General features: G+C 30.4%; 1 protein-coding gene across 2 annotated transcripts in view; it reads right to left on the bottom strand.

Annotated features, from left to right (window-relative positions):
* The window catches only part of LOC106692640 (pancreatic triacylglycerol lipase), a 119672-nt gene that overhangs the window by 67773 nt on the left and 32734 nt on the right, over positions 1-19165 (bottom strand). For both annotated transcript variants that reach the window (XM_014438695.3, XM_014438694.2), the window contains exon 2: positions 3734-3806. In XM_014438695.3, coding sequence (XP_014294181.1) covers positions 3734-3791 — 58 coding nt within the window. In that variant the 5' untranslated portion in view covers positions 3792-3806. The remainder of the gene's footprint in view (positions 1-3733; positions 3807-19165) is intronic.

The following is a 19165-nucleotide window of genomic DNA, read 5'->3' as shown; positions in this document are numbered from 1 at the left end:
ATATTATAAGGCCCACCAGGCCGATCTGGTATAAAATAAATAAATACATAAAATGTACCAAAAAAAAAATATAATAAAATTTTTAATCAGGCTGTTGAACAGAAATGTGTGTATACCTGTTTATTTTAATGGAGTTTATTATGTATGTTGTATTCGTTACTTTATACTTAAATAATATACATTTCATTTCAGAACTGTATGTAGTGAACATCTCAAAATTAATCTTATAACATATAAAATACTATTTTGTATCACATCTCAAAAAAAAAAAAAATAGCCTTGGAGTGGATAATTGACAACCACATTTTTATAACCAACGGTTATACAAGGCGATATTGTCTATAGCATCTATGCTCGAACTTCAAGTTTTTCAATAAAGCCAATGAAGGGACTTAAGTATACCCTATAGCTAAAATAATGGAAAATTAATATTCTGCCCACAACCTGTTATTTTATTCCTAATCATCAATTAGGATTAAATTTATAATAATGAGTTAAATAGAAGACCGTGTATATATTTATAAATGGGAAGATGGTTGGGGAAGGGGGCGGCCAGTGAAGAACAAAAATAAGTAAAAACTTACTTATTAGTGCTAATAGTCACCTCACTTCTTGAGACCTACACCACCAAGTCGCGTGAAAAAAAAAAAAAGTGTGCTGCCCAACTGCATAATATCACTTAAACACATTTACAGCATAATATAATCGGTAAAATAATAGTTTATATAAACTTATAATTTAAATATGTAAAGTATAATCAATCTAAAATATATGCTGTATTATCTTTTGTGTCTAATACTTGTTACTTTATGTATTATCTTTTTTTTTTGTTATATATGTTTTAATTCATTATCCTCCTATAACTTCCTAAATATTGTTTCTCAATTCTATACATTTTTTTCTCTTCAATGAATAAATTCAGTGAAGAATAAAAATAAGTAAAAACTTACTTATTAGTGCGAATAGTTATTTATTCCTCACTTATGCTTGAGACCTACACCACTAAGTCGCCTGAAAAAAAAAAAAGTCTGCTGCCCAACTGCATAATATCGCTTTAACACATTTACAGCATAATATAATCGGTAAAATAATAGTTCATATAAACTCATAATTTAAATATGCAAGTATAATTAATCTAAAATACATGCTGTATTATCTTTTGTGTCTAATACTTGTTCCTTTATGCATTATCGTGGTTTTTTTTTGTTATATATGTTTTAATTCATTATCCTCCTATAACTTCCTAAATATTGTTTCTCAATTCTATACATTTTTTGCTCTTAAATGAATAAATTCAGTGAAGAACAAAAATAAGTAAAAACTTACTTATTAGTGCGAATAGTTATTTATTCCTTACTTATGCTTGAGACCTACACCACTAAGTCGCGTGAAAAAAAAAAAAGTCTGCTGCCCAACTGCATAATATCGCTTAAACACATTTACAGCATAATATAATCGGTAAAATAATAGTTCATATAAACTCATAATTTAAATATGTAAGTATAATTAATCTAAAATACATGCTGTATTATCTTTTGTGTTTAATACTTGTTCCTTTATGTATTATCATGGTTTTTTTTTGTTATATATGTTTTAATTCATTATCCTGGTGTAACTTCCTAAATATTGTTTCTCAATTCTATACATTTTTTGCTCTTCAATGAATAAAAGATAAAATTTATGATCAAATATATACATTGTGTTTCCGTAATCTTAGATGTTGTATGCTAACATTTTTTAAAAGTATTTCGTGATGAATTTATTAAACTTTGATTTTTGAGTATAACTGTTCTGCTTTATTACCGATCAATAATTTTTAAAAACGAAAAAAACTGGCACATTCGAATCCTCTTTCAAAACTGGGTTTCACTGGACGGCATTATGACCATTCCAGGAGAGAAATCGAGACGTAATAAACTGCACCCTGATCTGGGTCTTCTGCGGTAAGAACAATTTCATATGGAACCGTAGGAATTTCTAATGAACGAAATCCTTCAGAGAAATGCGCCGGTCACGAGCCGGCAAGTACGTTTGCGCCGTTAGGATTTCTTAAACAATCGTGTAGGAGTGAACATGCAGTGAAAGTCGATCCTATATCCAGTGAAAGTGAAATGGATTGTGCTAAATATTAATTAGCAATTTCACAGCCCCTGGAACCGTGAAAGATATTGTTCAGCTGCTTAGCATAATATGGAAAACAATGACAGCACTTCTTTTTATACATTCAGAGCTCCTGTTTAAGTCAGCGGACCTGTTAGTTGTGAATGGTCAGTATATACCATATGCATGAATAAACAATACAAAAAACTACGGAACAATAAAAAATGATGACATATGGCTCAATTCATTAACAATAGACCTAATATCGCAACTATTTCATAAAAGTATTGATCAAATATGTATTTTATTTTGGCGTAATTATCTCCTTGAAATCGTAACGAGCATCGACCAATACTCATGAAAAAACCTATTTAAACCTGTGTTCTATACACCCCCTTATCATATTTTACTTTGAAAATATTAAATTATAACAAGTATTGGTCTAAGTTCATTACAATCTTCGACAGAAACTCTTTAAGATTTATATAGCCCATAAAAATATATAAACTGATTTTTGTTTCAATAAATGATATGCCGGCTTCGATTGAAAAAAATAAATACAGATTTTCGAAGTATAAATAAATTTAAAAGTTTCAATAGTTTGCTAATTAAAGATTTGTTGTGTTCTTTTAGTTTATTAACTGTAATGTTATTTATGTTGGAAAATTACAAATATCTTTTTAACCACAGTTCGTAACAGGGATAATAATTTCCACGACAGAGTCTAAATTCCTATACATTGACCCAAGAACTACCTACTGCAAAATTTAATTTTTCATATATTTCTCGTTTTTATTTATTATTTATTATTATTTTATTCTTGTATAAACAATAGCTTCTCTCCTCCGAAGAGAATCTCTATCCTTATTTGCTCAATGCATAAACAGATAGTAAATTCTAATTTTAATAAAATATGTTCCCTTATCGTCCCGTTTCTTATTAATAAAGCATTAAAAAGTTTAATATTAAGATTAATTTTCTGCTGGTTAGAAATCTGTTACTTTTTAGTTTTTAATTACGTTTAGTTAGTTAAATCTTTATGAAGGGTCAAGGGTGCAGTACTAGACCAAAGGATGTGAAAGGAGCTGATTTGGTCAAAATCAGGCTTTACCGCTAGATTTTACCCATTTTGTGAGGCTGGGTGGACTCCGGATGGCTCCCGAACCCACAAGGCTACAGTGAAACAGATAATAATTATCTGCCACAGTCGGGTTCGAAACCGAGTCCTTGGAGTTAGTAGTCCATTACCTTACCAATGAGCTACCCACTCTCACAATATAAATATAAATAATGATTTTTTTTATAGATATTAAATACACGTGGGTAATCTCTAATGTCCCTAGGTAGTAAAAATTAATTCATTGGCAAACATTACCCGGGGAAAATACATTGATGTAATTTTGGATATATTTCTAACGATACTTTGGTATAACACCGGAAATTAATTCGTGGTTAAAAATTATTATATAATTATTATTTTTTGAACCAATTATAATTTTTTTCATCGCAATGGAGTAAAAAAGATTAGCACCATTTTAATAAAAATTTTAATTTATACTTCAATTAAGTCTTTCAGTGGGTTCAAGCCTTTAATTGAATCGAACATTTATAAATAACATTAAAATTAACTTACCATTGTCAAAAAGCGTCGATATGATGATGTAGTCGAAGACAAACCAGAAAAGTTTCATGGTTCACATTCAGACCTGCAACAAATTATGACACAGTAATGTACGATATTTTTGTAAATAAAATAATTTTTAATTGAGATAAATTTAAAAATTATTAAATTACAATTAAAAATTTGCCAAACTTCGAACTGTAAAATGAATTAAATTTGTAATTCACTTGTAATTGAATATACAATTGATCTCATATACCAGCATTGGAAAGTCTTTTAGAAACTCCAACCTATTTATGGAAATTACTTAGAAACCGCATGATATTAATACACTGTATAGAGACAATAAAACGTAAAACTTTCTTCGACTTCGCCCACAATCTCGGTAATTATTTGGAAGAACGTTTTAAACTAATTAATTTTATGCTAAACATAATAGATAACAGGAATTAGGTAAAGTTTAATTTAAAATATATATATTGTTGACCGTAAAAATTTAAATATAAAAAGATGGTCAGGGTTGCGGTCAAAAAAAGAACAAATATAACTATTTTAATGTCCGACGTTTCGCCCCACTTTGCAGGGCTTCATCAGAGCTAAAAAGATAAAAAACAAAACAAAAAAAAAACTGAGAATATTACTACAATAAGGTAATTTAAGCTAGGATAAATATTATGTAAAAATAAAGTGATAAGAAATTACATGTAAATAAAAGGAAGGAAGAAATAAAATAGTCACACTAGTCACTGGCCACCTCCTCCCCACTCCACGCTCCTGGTTTATTGTCGCCTTCCGTTCAACCTTTCGCTTTGAACAGGTAGGTGGTCCTGATTTGTTCTTTGCTCATTTATTATCAATTAATATCATTATTATTATTTTTATTTATATTTATTCTTTCAAAACGTTTATTTAATCTGTACTTTCTTCTTCTCCCCCCTCCCGTATTATTTTTGTTTTATGTGCGTCTCCTGTACTTTTTAACTGTATATTTTACGTATTTTAAAAAAAAATTTTGCTCTTGCCATTGTTACTTATTTATTATTCTTATCATTGTTTATTCAAGTTTATTTTATATTGATACTATTTTATATCTTCCTTCCTTTTATTTATATGTAATTTCTTATCACTTTATCTTTACATAATATTTATCCTAGCTTAAATTACCTTATTGTATCTTATTGTTGTAATATTCTCAGTTTTTTTTGGTATCTTTTTAGCTCTGTGAAGCCCTGCAAAGTCGGACATTAAATAGTTATAAACTATTTGTTCTATTTTTGACTACAACCCTGACCATATTCTTATATTTAATTTAAATACATTAGTGATAGTGTTGAGGTAATATCACAATTTTTTTCTTAACGGATTATAAAAAAACAAACAAATATTTAAAGTAGACTAAAGCTACATATATTAAGGAAAAAATACATCGGATAACAAAATGAATTTATTGTTAGAATGCCATTTCAAGAAGTTATGATGCAAAGAACAATAGTTGCTGTCATGACCATGTTTTTAACCACCATGGCTCTGTTTCATAATAAAGTACAAACTAATACTATTAGTCTTGTCGATTTAACTTGATACAATTACACTGACTTGTACTTTAGTACTTTTTAATTCCTGTAATATCACTTATAGCCATCTCTATTATGAAAAATATAAGTATTAGTGTAATTAACACGTTGTTTCTATACTTGTATTTTGAACTAATACTAGCTTTCATTATTAAACAGGGCCCTGAACATTCCAACAATCCCATAATTAAAAAAAAATCCATATAGTGAATTTCCGTATCATTGCACATGTAGTATATCGATGGCTTACTTCACAGTAGTGATAAGTGTATTTAGCTTTAGGAATATTAATTGAAAAGTTGTAATTTACTCAAAAGAGAGATTTTGAAATTGTATTGTTAGGAAATTTAGTGGAAATATACTTAGCACTACTATGAAGTAAGACATCGATATGTTGAAGAGGTTCAGCAATAATGATAGTCATCGAATAAGGTTTTTATAATCTATTTACTTATTAAAATTTAGAACTGTAAAAAAAAAAAAAAAAAAAAAATAACAAAGTAGCTGTGATAACTGTTTCAGAACACATGATGATCTTGGGGTGGATCCACCAAATGGTGGTACTTCAATCATGGCTTCAAATCAGAAGATGCCATAGCCATCTTATTTTCAGACGCCTCCGAGGATAATTAGGTCTTGTTAAGGATAAGAAATTAAGAACTAATGAGTTTGGATGGGTAAAGATTTTGGAATGAAAGGACGTATATCTATTTCGAACCGAATCTGCAAAGAATGGGATGCTGAGGTCTTAATAAAAACCAACAAATGAGTCTAGATTTTAAATAATATTTTGTAAGTTTCTAGTTTCAGAATCTTTTCAACTATATCTATTCACTATGTACTTTTTTTTTTTTTGGATTTTAATAAAGCAGTTTTTTTTTTAAACATAAGCGAGTTTTTTGTTACTATAATGGTATAAAATATAATTTTTGTAAAACCATAAATTTCAACGCGAATTCATGTGTTCATCGTTGTAGAAATGATAGTTAAAAACCAAAACAAATATCAGCATAGGAAATGTTAACTTAATAGCCTAGAATGATAATTTTGAACTATATACAATAAGTAAATTTTCCTGTAGGTGAGATAGTGACATGATACAAACATGTGGAGAATCTACCCATTGATAGAACTCCAATAACATTTTTAGAGGAGAAGATCCCGAGGCCATCTTGTTTTCAGATGCCTAGGAGGATTATTAGGTAATGAAAGAGAAGCCAGGTTAGAAACAAGTGGATTTGGGTGGTTGGGAAGTTTTCCATGGAAGAAATGGTATCTGTTTTTGGCCAAATCAACAACATATGGGACATTGAGGTCATTATGGATGACTTGATTTGTGACAAAGTAAGGAGCGTTAAGGATTTTGGATTGTAAGGATTGTATTCGGGAGGAATTTGATGATTTAGTGGAGCCCCAAAGCTCAACTCCGTATGTTCAGATACCATTAAAACTTAAAATAAAGTGTGTTTTAAAAATTTAAGATTAAAAATAAAACCTAATGAAGTGGTTTACTAGCGATAACCAATTTATTAATTGAAACTAATTATTTATTTAGTTATAAGCAATGTAAAAAAGAATCTATGAGAGTCAGTAGTAGGAATATCACGGATGTGTACAAACTATCTAATAGTGACCTGTTTATTCACTTTAGCTCTTAAGTTAGCAGGGTACGTTTGATATAAAAAAAATGTGAGATTAATGTCTTCTATTTGCTTAAAAACACTAGTTGGTATTAAATCTCGGGAAGCCATAATGTATTCTCTTGCAGCTTTTCAAATTTAATCTCAGAATTTTCAAACGGTTTGGAAAATATTGCAATCTCTCCTTAAATAGTTGTATAGAACCGGTTGGAAACCTGCAAAGACTATGGGCATAACGCAACAAGCCAAGGTCTATCGAGTTGCTGCTAACTAGGTATTAGACATTTTAGGTCAGCCACATGTAAAGACAAAAAATTTCTTGACCCATTGTAATGGGATAAAAACCATTTGGGCCTGGGAGGTGACTGTCATCTGAGTTTCATGATACACCGTGAAGAAGTTGTGGGTGGATTAAAATAGAAAGTACGATACTATCATAGCCGACCAAGGTATAGAGTTCCGATTTGCTCTAATTAACAGAATACCATACAGTCAAGGTTGCTGGAGATGGGTACGCACGCTCTCTTTCGTGTCCGTTTCGAGAAATTATATAGTTTATTTCGAAAATAATAGTGAAGTCGAAGTAACACACGAATCCGTTGTGATAACACAATATCATTATGTTCATAGCGGTAACAAAATCATAGCCCACAGTATAAACTTGTCTTTAGGTTAATAGTGGTTTTACATTTATCATCGGTTTCTAAGAGGCGTCTTATATATTTGCATTGATTCGTTAAAATTTTCAAACAAGTTTATACATATTTCGGATGAATCTAAAAGGTTCTTTCAAAATAATATCTAAAAACCTTAAAAAACGGATTAGTTTTAAATGTCTATGAAACAGAAGTCATCATTTTCACAAAACGACGGCCTATACTCTCATCGACCATAAACTTAAATACTTAACCACCACATCAATTCGAAATTGGAAAAAGGAAGAAAAAATTTATATTATATGTATCAATACTTTAATAAATAATCAAAATTATATAATTGAAATAAATTGATAATGTTTTTGGAGTTCTATCAATGGGTAGATTCTCCACATGTTTTTATCATGTCATAATATCACTTACAGCAAATTTACTTGATGTGTATATATGTATACAGTTGTAAATATCAATAAATAAATTTTTAAAAAAATAAATAAAAAAATAAATTGATAAAATATAAAGCCTAAGACACATCTTAACTTATGCCTGCCCAATATAATAGTTCAACCAATATAAAAATAAATACTGGTATATCAAAACAAATGCTTCAGAATCGTTAATAACTATCCATATTAAATTAATTAAATCTGCACCACTACAACCCATGAAGGGTCAAGGGTTCAGTACTATGTACGGGAGTACTGTTACTAAACCAACGGTTATGCAAGAAGGTGATTTGGTCAGAATCACGCTCCACCGCCAGATTTTTACCCAATTTAGGAGCCTGGGTGGACTCCGGAGGGCTGACTCAAACTCAAAAGCTACAGTGAAACAGATAATAATTATCTGCCACAGCAGGATTCGAACCCGAGTCCTCAGCGTTAGTATTCCATTACCTTTTCAATGAACTACCCACCCCCACAATATAAAGAATGAATATAAATATAAATAATGATTTTTTTTATTTAATTTATTTTTTATTTTTTATTTTTATTAATTTATGATTTATTTTAGGTATTAAACACTAGTGTTACTAGGTAGTCAAAATTAATTTATTGGTAAACATTACCCAATGAAAATATATTGATGTACTTTTGCATTCATTTCTAAAGATAATTTTGTTTAGTTTAGTATTCCTTTAAGAACAAATTGGGCTCCGTAATAATTAATGGTCTATAACACATGTAATTGATTCGTGATTAAGAATTATTATATAATTAATATTTTTTTAGCTAATTATAAATTTTTTATCGTAATGACATAAAAAAGATAAGCATCATTTTAATAAAAAAAATTAATGAAGTCTTTCAGTGGATTTCAAGCCTTTAATTTAATCGAAAATTTATTAATAGAAAAAAAAATCAAATTGACTTTATTACACGAGCCTTACCTTGCAGCTACCCACACTCAAAATAACTATCCATATTACATAAGAATATCTGAAATACAGGATTGCATTTATAAACCGATACATACTTTCTACCAGTCTTGCTCCACTTCATTAAATTAAATCCTCTACAAATCTAAATCAAAGGCATAGGAAATTACACTAAAACTACAACCCGTAAATATAAAAACAAAAGAACTAAACATATACTAATGTGGACATAAATCAATGATATGAATTTCATACTACCCAACTATATGTATTTTATTCCATCAAATGTTGTGTATTTTGGTTTGATTCTATAATGTTTTAGGTTTTTTTTTCCCTTCGGTTGGTGTTATCAAAACGAATAGAGTTTAGTGTATAATAGAGAAGTTTGTATTTTATATTTATGCAATAAAATTAAGTAATTAAAATAGTTATAGTGAGTAACATGAAAAATGAACAATACTGTTTTAAAAAACCTCCGCACATTATTGTGACATAAGGGCATATCTTCTATGTTATTTAGAGTTAAATCACAAAGATGATAGTAAGCCTTTTGATCCAATCTATACAGTCATCCAGGTGGGCCGTGTCAGATAGTGATGATACTTAGTGTTTGAACAGAGGGTGGTGTGAAAGTTTTGGGACGTTGTTTTTTCAAGTCCTTGACCCCAAGTCCTTTCAAGGCATTGTGTAGTGTGCGGTAAGACGGGTAATTTACTAAAGTTTTTTTCTTTATAAAACGTTAAATTTTTTTAACAGGACCTTTTAGCTTATCTCAAAAGTTCGAAATCGTAGCTCCAAATGGATGCCAGATATTGTTTTTGAAGTATTGGCTTCGATAGTGAAAGTTTAGATTGTTTGTCTGGTTTAGACAAGAACCAAATCAGTTGCTCCAATGTTTTCATCATAGTTTAATAAATTCCATATGTTGAATAGTAAAATTAATCTAAAACTCTCTCACTAAAAATAAAAAAATAAAAAAAAAAAAAAGAGAAGAGAGAAGTAGAATTGAAATAATGGAAAAATTAAACACATTTAAATAACGATAAAAAGCTAGAAAAAAATTAAAATGTTTAAGTAAAGAAATAATAAATAATAAAAAAGAAAAAAAAATTCATGTATAACTTAAGCATATAATTCGAAAATTTTATTATGTGACAAATTACGAAATTGTATTATGTGACAAATTACGAAATTGTATTATGCTGTGACTGTTTCTATTATTAGGATTTTAAAAAATTATTCTTTACTAGTCATAAGTATGCAATGTATGAGGTAACCCAATGGGATTGGGTTTTTAATAGTGTTTTATCTCTCCTAGCAGTAGAAGCGGGAGCAAATTATAAACTATAAAAAGGGAAAAAAAATCATGTATAACTAAGCACATAATTCAAAAATTTTATTATATGACAAATTACGAAATTTTATGCTGTAACTATTTATATTAGGATATAAATATAAAATAATAAATAAAATAAATTTATATAGGATTAAAAAAACATTTGAATATTCAGAGAGATTTAAGTATTTAGGTTCAACAGTTACTAGAAAAAACGAAATTGATGAGGAAATAAAAACGAGGTTAAATCCGGGAAATGCTTGCTATTTTTCAATTCCGAAATTGCAAACATTTTCGAAATTGCTTCGTTCCTGCTTCCTGTCCCGAATCTTAAAATTTATAATTTATGAAACTATTATCCTACCCACGGTTTTTTACGACTGCGAAACGCGACCTTTTTTACTTTATGAAAAGAACAGCGCTTTAATGTTTTTGAAAATAAAATATTACGTAAAATATTCGGGGAATGATGAGAGCCGGAAAATTTGGAAGACTACACAACGCTGCATTGAGTGAACTGCATTCAGTAAATATAATTCAGGTTTTAGAATTGCGGCGTATAAGATGGACGTGTAAGAATGAAGGGGCTTAGTGACGAGCGGATACGTAAAATGTTAATAAGCACTAAGCCGGCGGGAAAACGTCCCAGGATTAGACCGAAGCGTAGATTGCTCTAGTAAATTTGGGTTTGAACTGATGTTTGTAGAAATGATTCGTGGTATCGGTGTCGCACCTTCGGATTAGCTAAGCCTCTATTTAGTTTATTACGTTAATTAGTTTCATTTATCAAATGATTTTTTGAAAAAATCGTAGAATGTTAATTTTTCAGAACTTGGAAATCTGCGCCCTAAGTAGAACCTTCTTTAGGGTCATAAAATCGACCAATAGTATTTTTAATAGTGCTAGGCTCAGCAAAGAAAGTAATTTAATACGGTGAAGTATCTCATAGTCTACGACTTAACTAACATTTTATCAACGTATCAATCCACAAATACCCTTGAATAATATCACAGAATGTGGCTTCTGAAAACAATTAAGGACAAGCTGATTTTTCAAAACAGTTGGACGATTTCTTTCCTTTTCTTAGAGATAACACATAAAGTAAAGCATATAGGCTTAGCCTAGATGTATAGTACTAATTTTTACTTGGAGAGTGTAAGAGAAGTTCTGAAATTTTGCTCATTTATATTTTTTGGGGTGCTGGTTAAAAATTTTAACCACGAGCCCTGATGAAGACCTGAAACTCAGGTCGAAACGTCGGCATAAAATAAATAAATATGGTTTTATTTATTTATGATGTTCTTTGCTGACCACACCCCCCGACATACTTCTCCAATCATTAATCTACGGCCAACTATCTACACCTCATTAAAAATTTTAAGTTTGTTGGCTCCAATTTTTCAGGATAATATAAAACAATTTAAACGTTTTTCGGGTTCTCTCCTACACTATGAAAACATTGCAATATTAGTTTGAAACAATTTCTACTTTCAACTGAATACCATAATGACATACGGTTGTTACTCCTAAACGATGCTTTGGACAATTATTGAACAAACCATGCGAAAAAAAATCCTCTATCCTAATTTCGTACAGGTTGAGCTGGCTAAAAAATGCAATGTTTTCTTGGTTCCAATCTAGAAGAGAAACCAAACAATTTTTTTTTAAACTTCTGGGAAACATTGTAGGTGACAAGCTTGAAATTTGTAATCATTACCCCAACCCCAAAACACCTTAATGAAATCTTCAGGACTTTTTCAATTTTTTTAATTCCTAGATCAATGAACTAGCTATGAATTCCATACATTAATTAAAAAGTCATTTCTTAGTGAATCTCCAAAACAGAATTTAATTTACATATTTTACAGCAAACTTAATTATTATTGTGGCATATCCTTTGGGCGTTGGCGGGTAATGCATTCTTTTTGTTAACACGGTTGCGTAACACATTTTTTGAAAGGAATATTATTAGATATTTCACCTATTTTTCTTAGTCTTGTTGTATCTCTTCCAATGTTTGATACATCTGAGTTTTTGTATAATAACAGAAAACTGTTAAAGGACAAAGGTTATGGTTGACTGTCTAAGTTTTACCAGAACCGTCACGGGTAGAGGCTTCTAGATCACCGATCAGATAGCCATGAAATTCACAATGGCAGATTCCAAGCTAATTTATATTTTTAATTAAGATCTGCTATTTTTTCTTATCACAGAATCTCTGCAATTAATGCAACTCTTATTTAATTAACAATTAAATAATGTTCAGATCATCCAATGTTAAATTAGGACATGACTATACTACGTAAAACCCCCGCATAAGATATATCTCATAAATCCGAAAAAGAACTGTATAGAAACCAATAATTAAAAAAAAGTAGGATTCTTTTAAAATTAATTCTTCATTAAAAATATGGTAACCTACGAAATGATTATTTAGGCAGATTCTGCAGAATGGTGCTTTAGTTGTTTTCTTTTTGTTTAAAAATTGGACCGTTGCTTAGTAAAAACATTTTTTTTTTTAACGTTTTCATCCGTTAATTGCAGAAAATAATTATAACTATGTGTCTATGTATTTTTTTACTAATTTTGTTTAATAAAAAGCAATCTTTTTTAACTATGCCTACTGCAATAATAGATGTTTTGCATGAGGAATTGAATGAAGGAAATATGTCGGAACAAATATTTACATCTTGCCCTACAATGATTTTTCAAAAACATCATAACACCAAAAAAAAATTTGAGTGAATGATTGCATTCCCGTTCCACCACCTATATACCATTATTAGAGGGCTCCTTATTTTGCCTGGAAAATATTTATTATCAGCGAGTAGAATAGTCTTATATATATATAAAAAATTATATCAAACAACATTATGTAATTAGTAAAAAATAGGAAATAGCTATATTATCAAACAAAAATTATATTAATGATTGGAGAAGTTTGTCGGGGGGTGCGGTCAGCAAAGAACAACATAAATAAACAAAACAATATTTATTTATTTTATGCCGACGTTTCGACCTGAGTTTCAGGTCTCATCAGGGGTTATGGCATAGAAGGTAGGCCTAAAACTCAACAGGATATTTTATAAAAAAATGACCTATTGCACCTTTACTAAAACATTTTTTAAACTAAAACATCGGATAAAATATGTCGAAACAAAAATTTACATCTTGCCCTCCAACGATTTTTCTAAGACATCATAACACCAAAAAAAAATTTGAGTGAATCTTTGCATTCCCGTCACACCACAGTTTTAGGCCTACCTTCTACGCCATCCTTCTACGAAATTCAGGTCGACACGCTATGCCGTTATAATAAATATTGTTTCGTTTATTTATGTTGTTCTTTGCTGACCGCGCCCCCGACAAACTTCTCCAATCATTAATCTATGGTCAACTATCTACACTCAAAAATGATATTATATTTAATGATAGCAATAATAAAGGCTTAGCGAACCCAAAGGTTCGATGCCGATACCCCCTATCGTTCTCTCTATATATCTGTCCTTAAAACTTTTCTACGTACATCTATTCGTAATATTATTTATATTTTTAAAAACCTTAAGGCATTTTTCTTCTCTTAGTTTAAGATGCTTTGTTTCGCATCCATAAAGAACAGTGGGAAGGATAATAGTTTTATAACTTCTAACTATAAAGTTGTGAACAGACTATCTAAGTAATACCGATATGGAAAAATAACAAACATATCCACCCTTTAATCTTATTTTCATTTCCTTATCAATTTCGTTTTTCTTAGCTGCCGTAGAACCTTAATACCTAAGTTCAATAGTTCAATAGTTCAATTGTATTTCCTCCTATATACATATCAAAGAAATTGTTCCCGTTTCTGCTGGTAACCATATATTTTGTTTTATACGTATTAATTTCGAGACCTTATTCCTTATAAGATTTTATCAATGTAGTTGTATTTAGTTTTATAGTTTCCTAGTCCACACCCAATAATACTAAATCATCAGCACACCCAAGCACCGGTATTTTACCACCCAAACTTAAATCCTTTTCGGTATTTATCACACTTTTAATAACGTATTCTAGTGCTAGATTAAATAAGATAGGTGATAAATAATCGCCTTGTTTTAAACCCGACCTAATCTTCTCAGAATAATGATTATCGCTTAGTACCTTATTGAACATATCTGTCATGTTCATCCATACTAGATTTACTAACTTATTTGGTATTCCCTGCTTCAATTAAAATTTTATACAGCTTCTAGCGGTTAGAAGAATCGTAAGCCTTTTTGAAATTAGGTTTTATATGTTACATAAAATAATATCAAATCTTATATGAAATGTTAATATAATTTTAGATTAATATAGATTATATTTTATTATAAAATATAATATAAATTTATTATTATGCATAAAAAACATTTTCTTTCCTTATATATTATAACTTTTACCAGCCTAATGCCTGACCGGTCATACTTGATTTAATCAACCCATCTACACCTTTAAATTTAATTCTTCTCACAATAACTTGTACTTCGAATAACTTTTTCGAAAATTTCGTACACACTACCTCTAATATATAATTATATAAATATCAAGATATAAATATTGTTTTGACCTGAGGTCAGTGGCATAGCTTATCAAATGTTTTAAAAGGTCTAGGCTAGTGCCACCCTTCCAGGAAATACCCAACTACATATCAGATAATTTAAATATAAAATTTAATTCAAATTATTTTTATCAATTATTATTATTTGATTGAAAAAATAAGTATAAATTTGTTATATATTCTTCAGAGAGGTCAGGTCTCATGGAGATACATATCGACACCCATGCCAATGGTGTCCTTTTTCCCTTGGAGTCAGAGGGATAAAATAAATTCCGATCAACGGAATAATCATTCTTCACTAACTCCTTCGGTGCTTTGTTATCTTCAAAAACCTTACTTTATTCAAAACAAATATGGAATAAGGAGAGTATCAATCTCACAGGAAGAGACAAGATAACTTAATTCCTATAATTTGTATAATATACCGCTGAAAAGTATTAATTACTTTCAATCTAAATGAATAAGAAGGCAATAGTCCGGATATCCTGAAGAGGAAAAAATGTGAGGAAGAAAGTTTAAACGAACGCTTAAGTACTTCGATATGGTGAAAGCCGTGATCTGGATTATGCCGGCTGTGTTCGAAGTGAGTGAAAGTATATGCATTGCTCACGCCCATAGATGTATGAAAATGGTCATCGAGCAATACACAGGTGGGTTATATAAATCTTATTGTAAATAATTTTGGTATTCATTAGTAGTGAATTTACGAGTTTATGTTAATCATATTTAAGCTTTCATGATACATTGATGAGACGTTTGGTAATAGCGAAACGGTTAGCATACACATTGATTCTATTGACGGGACGTGATGTACGATATTGTGTTATAAGGAGGATACAACAACAATCACACTTTGATTAAGATGGAGGAGACAGCAGATCAAGCAGCCACAGTAGGCATACGATATCTCTACTCTTCGTCAGATATATGCACCTAGTTAAAGTAGAACAACACTACAGCTTCCGAGGAAAAATCAAATAAATGTTGACAATAAACGAATAGGTGTGTAAACATAAACCTTCTGTGTCAGAGCAATATTAGAAGATTGGTAAAGATATCATATCCATGGATAACGGAACCTTAATTCTATAACCTATGTAAATTTTTTCCCTTCAAGTTTTGTGTTCCTTGATGAAGTGCGTTAAAACTGGAGGATTGAAATAAATTCCAATAAATCCCAACAAATCACCTTCTCCCTTCGTCGTAAACCCATGATTTCCTACCCTACAGTATCCTTTAATAATACCCCATTTACTCCTTTCGCACAGACTCTACGTTACCTAGGATTACATTGGGATAAACGACCAAATTGGAATCCTCATACAAGACTGAAAAAACAGAAAACTGCTCATAGATTCCGACTATTAAAGCACTTATAGACAAACAGTCTAAATTTCCAACTAATTATAAAATACTCAATTATATATATGACTATAATAAGGCCTATCTTGATTTGTGGAGTCGAGCTTTGGGGCTCAGTCATCGAATTCCTCTCGTATCCAATCCTTACAATCCCAAATCCTTCATCCAAGGTCACAAATCAAGTCATTCATCAGGACCTCAATGTCCCAAATGTTGCCGATTTGGCCAGAACCAGATACCAATCCTTCCAAGATAAACCACCTAAACCCACTTTTTTCTAATCCTGCTTCTCGTTCATTGCCCGATTATCCTCATAGGCTTCTGAAAAGAAGATGGCCTCGATATTTTCTCTAGTAGAAATGTTATTGGAGTTCTATCAATGGGTAGATTCTCCACATGTTATTGCATAACGAACATCAAATTCACTTATTGTATGTATTTTAAATATATTTGTAAATGTTAAATAAAATAAAAATTATAGATCATTTTCGTTATCTAATAGAGAAAAAAAAGAAATAAAATAAAAATAGCAATATGCAAACATAATACTGACTGATTAAAGAATATAACACATGGTGCTTAAACACTCATTGATGGTTTTTTCACATGTTATTCATTCTAAAAATATGTAAGCTGTCTTTAAACGATCTAAGTGGTATGACATTGAATAAGTAATATAGAGGATTCAACTGTCTCCCTCGAACTTTTCGCTTAAAAGCACCATTTGCATTACTTACCACGGAAAGTGAAAGCAGAGGATATTTTCATATGAATAGAAATTCATTATAGCATTAGCAACCCAGTAATTCTTTTCTTTAATACATATGGCGTCGATGTTAACGACAAATGACAAAAACGTCTTCTTACGTTAACCTTATTACTTCGATTTTTTAATAACTAAAATTTAGTTTACAGCAGGATATGCAAAGTAACCACAGTTATGTAACGATTCATGTTTGAGTATGTCCGGTTCGTACTTCCGTGCCAGAAACTGTGCTTAAAGCAACACGACTCTTCCGGAGATTCACTAAACCAGAAAAAAAACAATGTAAACCATTATCTGTTGAAATGGTTACAAAATGCTAGAAATTCTGATTAAAGATCGTGGTCCCATAAACAAACTAGAAACTCATAAAATATCACTAATTAGTGTTGCTTTATAATTTTCAAAACTAAGTGGTATAGTTTTAAAAAAAAAAAGATTTCGCTTTGCAATAGATGAACCGAAAGTGAGAAAAAAAATTAAGATAGGAATATTTGATGTCCTGAAACTACAATTTGAAACCAATAATGATTTATTTTGAGGGCGGATGGCACAATGGTAAGGCATTGTACTACTAACTCCTAGGACTCGGATTGGAATCCGGCTGTGGTAGATCATTATTTTCTGTTTTATTCCGTAGCTGTGAGTTAGCTCAGCGGATTCGAGAGCCCTCCTGGGTCCACTTAACCTCATGAAGTGGCTAGCCTTAGTTGGGTAAAAATCTGATTCGATCAAATCACCTCCTTGCACAACCGTTGGTCTAGTAAAAGTACTTCCTTACAAAGTACTGCACCCCTGACCCTTCATAGGTTGTAACGGTACAGATTTTTTGTTCAGCCATTTATTTTATTTTATTAAAGTCTGCGCTGATTACATTGTTTTATAGAGATATTGAGAATGGATTTTCTTAACGGTTTCACATTTGCCACTAGCTGCTTCTTTCACAAGGAAATCGGAAAGAAAAATAATGTTTTCGAACTTTTTTCTGTTATTATTAGAAAATCAAGTATTTTATTTAATTTTTACTAATCTGCAATAACGCTAGAGCACGCCTATACACATATCTAGCCTTCGAGGGATCAAAAAGGGTGTATTCAGAAAAAATATATATCAGTATTTATCTTAACTATATATGTTTCTGTGTGGTGTTGAGTCCGATGTTTTGTTATCACGACAGCAGCAAGTTTTTAAAAAAATAAAAATAAAAAATATCCAAAATATTAGAACTTCTGTCTCGTTGTCAGTCTTCAGTTTATACAATTTCCAAAAAATACAATTTTACATTAGGTAAGGAAGGTATTCCAACCAGAATACATTTTTGAAATCTAGTTTTCAAAAAAAAAAATTGGAAGAAATTCTATTTATCAAGGAGAAAACCTCTTAAACCTAGGATGTAGACACGTGATAGTCAAACATCCGTGTAGCACGAACGACCTCTTTTGGAATAGCAGCCTTAATGATCTCGACTATGGAAGTGAAGAGGATGGAACTTCACGATTTGTGATTCGCCGTCAATCATATCTTGAATTCTTTCTCCATTGCAGTACTCATGAGGTCTGCAGAAACCTTACATTACACCCATAAAAGACGCATCGGAAATAACTTCAAGATTTCCTAAAATAAACCTTTTTTTTATATATAATTTTAATTCTTATTTGAGACTGGTTTATTTGTCAATTATAATAAAAAATATCCATTAAGTCTCAACCTGTTTATTTTCTACACCTACGTTTCGGCCCTTCCAGCCATTCTTTAGGGTATCCTATTCTAAACATTACAGCTTATAAAATTTGCAGGCCATTCTGCCTTTGTCAGATTGTATTTTAGTTTATCAACCTTTATCTAATCTAATCAAATTTTCTAATATTATTACACTTACGCTTTCTAATATAACCTGAAAATGTAATAATATTATATCCTATGTAAATGTAATGAGAATAGCCTGCAAAATTTATGACAACATTGAAGCTGTGATTTTGAGAATAAGCTATTCTTGAGAGTGGCCGTAAGGACCGAAACGTAGGAGTGTAATAATAAGACAATAAAAAGATTGAGACTTAATAGGTATTTTTTATCATAATTGAATAACATTTTTATTATAGTCGTAAAAAAACAATAAATCATTATATATCAAATTATTACTCTATGGTTTTATA

The sequence above is a fragment of the Halyomorpha halys genome, unplaced genomic scaffold (genome assembly GCF_000696795.3).
Source record: "Halyomorpha halys isolate HHAL.00 unplaced genomic scaffold, Hhal_1.1 Scaffold64.1, whole genome shotgun sequence".
Taxonomy (NCBI): Eukaryota; Metazoa; Arthropoda; class Insecta; order Hemiptera; family Pentatomidae; genus Halyomorpha; species Halyomorpha halys.
This window is presented reverse-complemented; position numbering and strand designations above follow the sequence as displayed.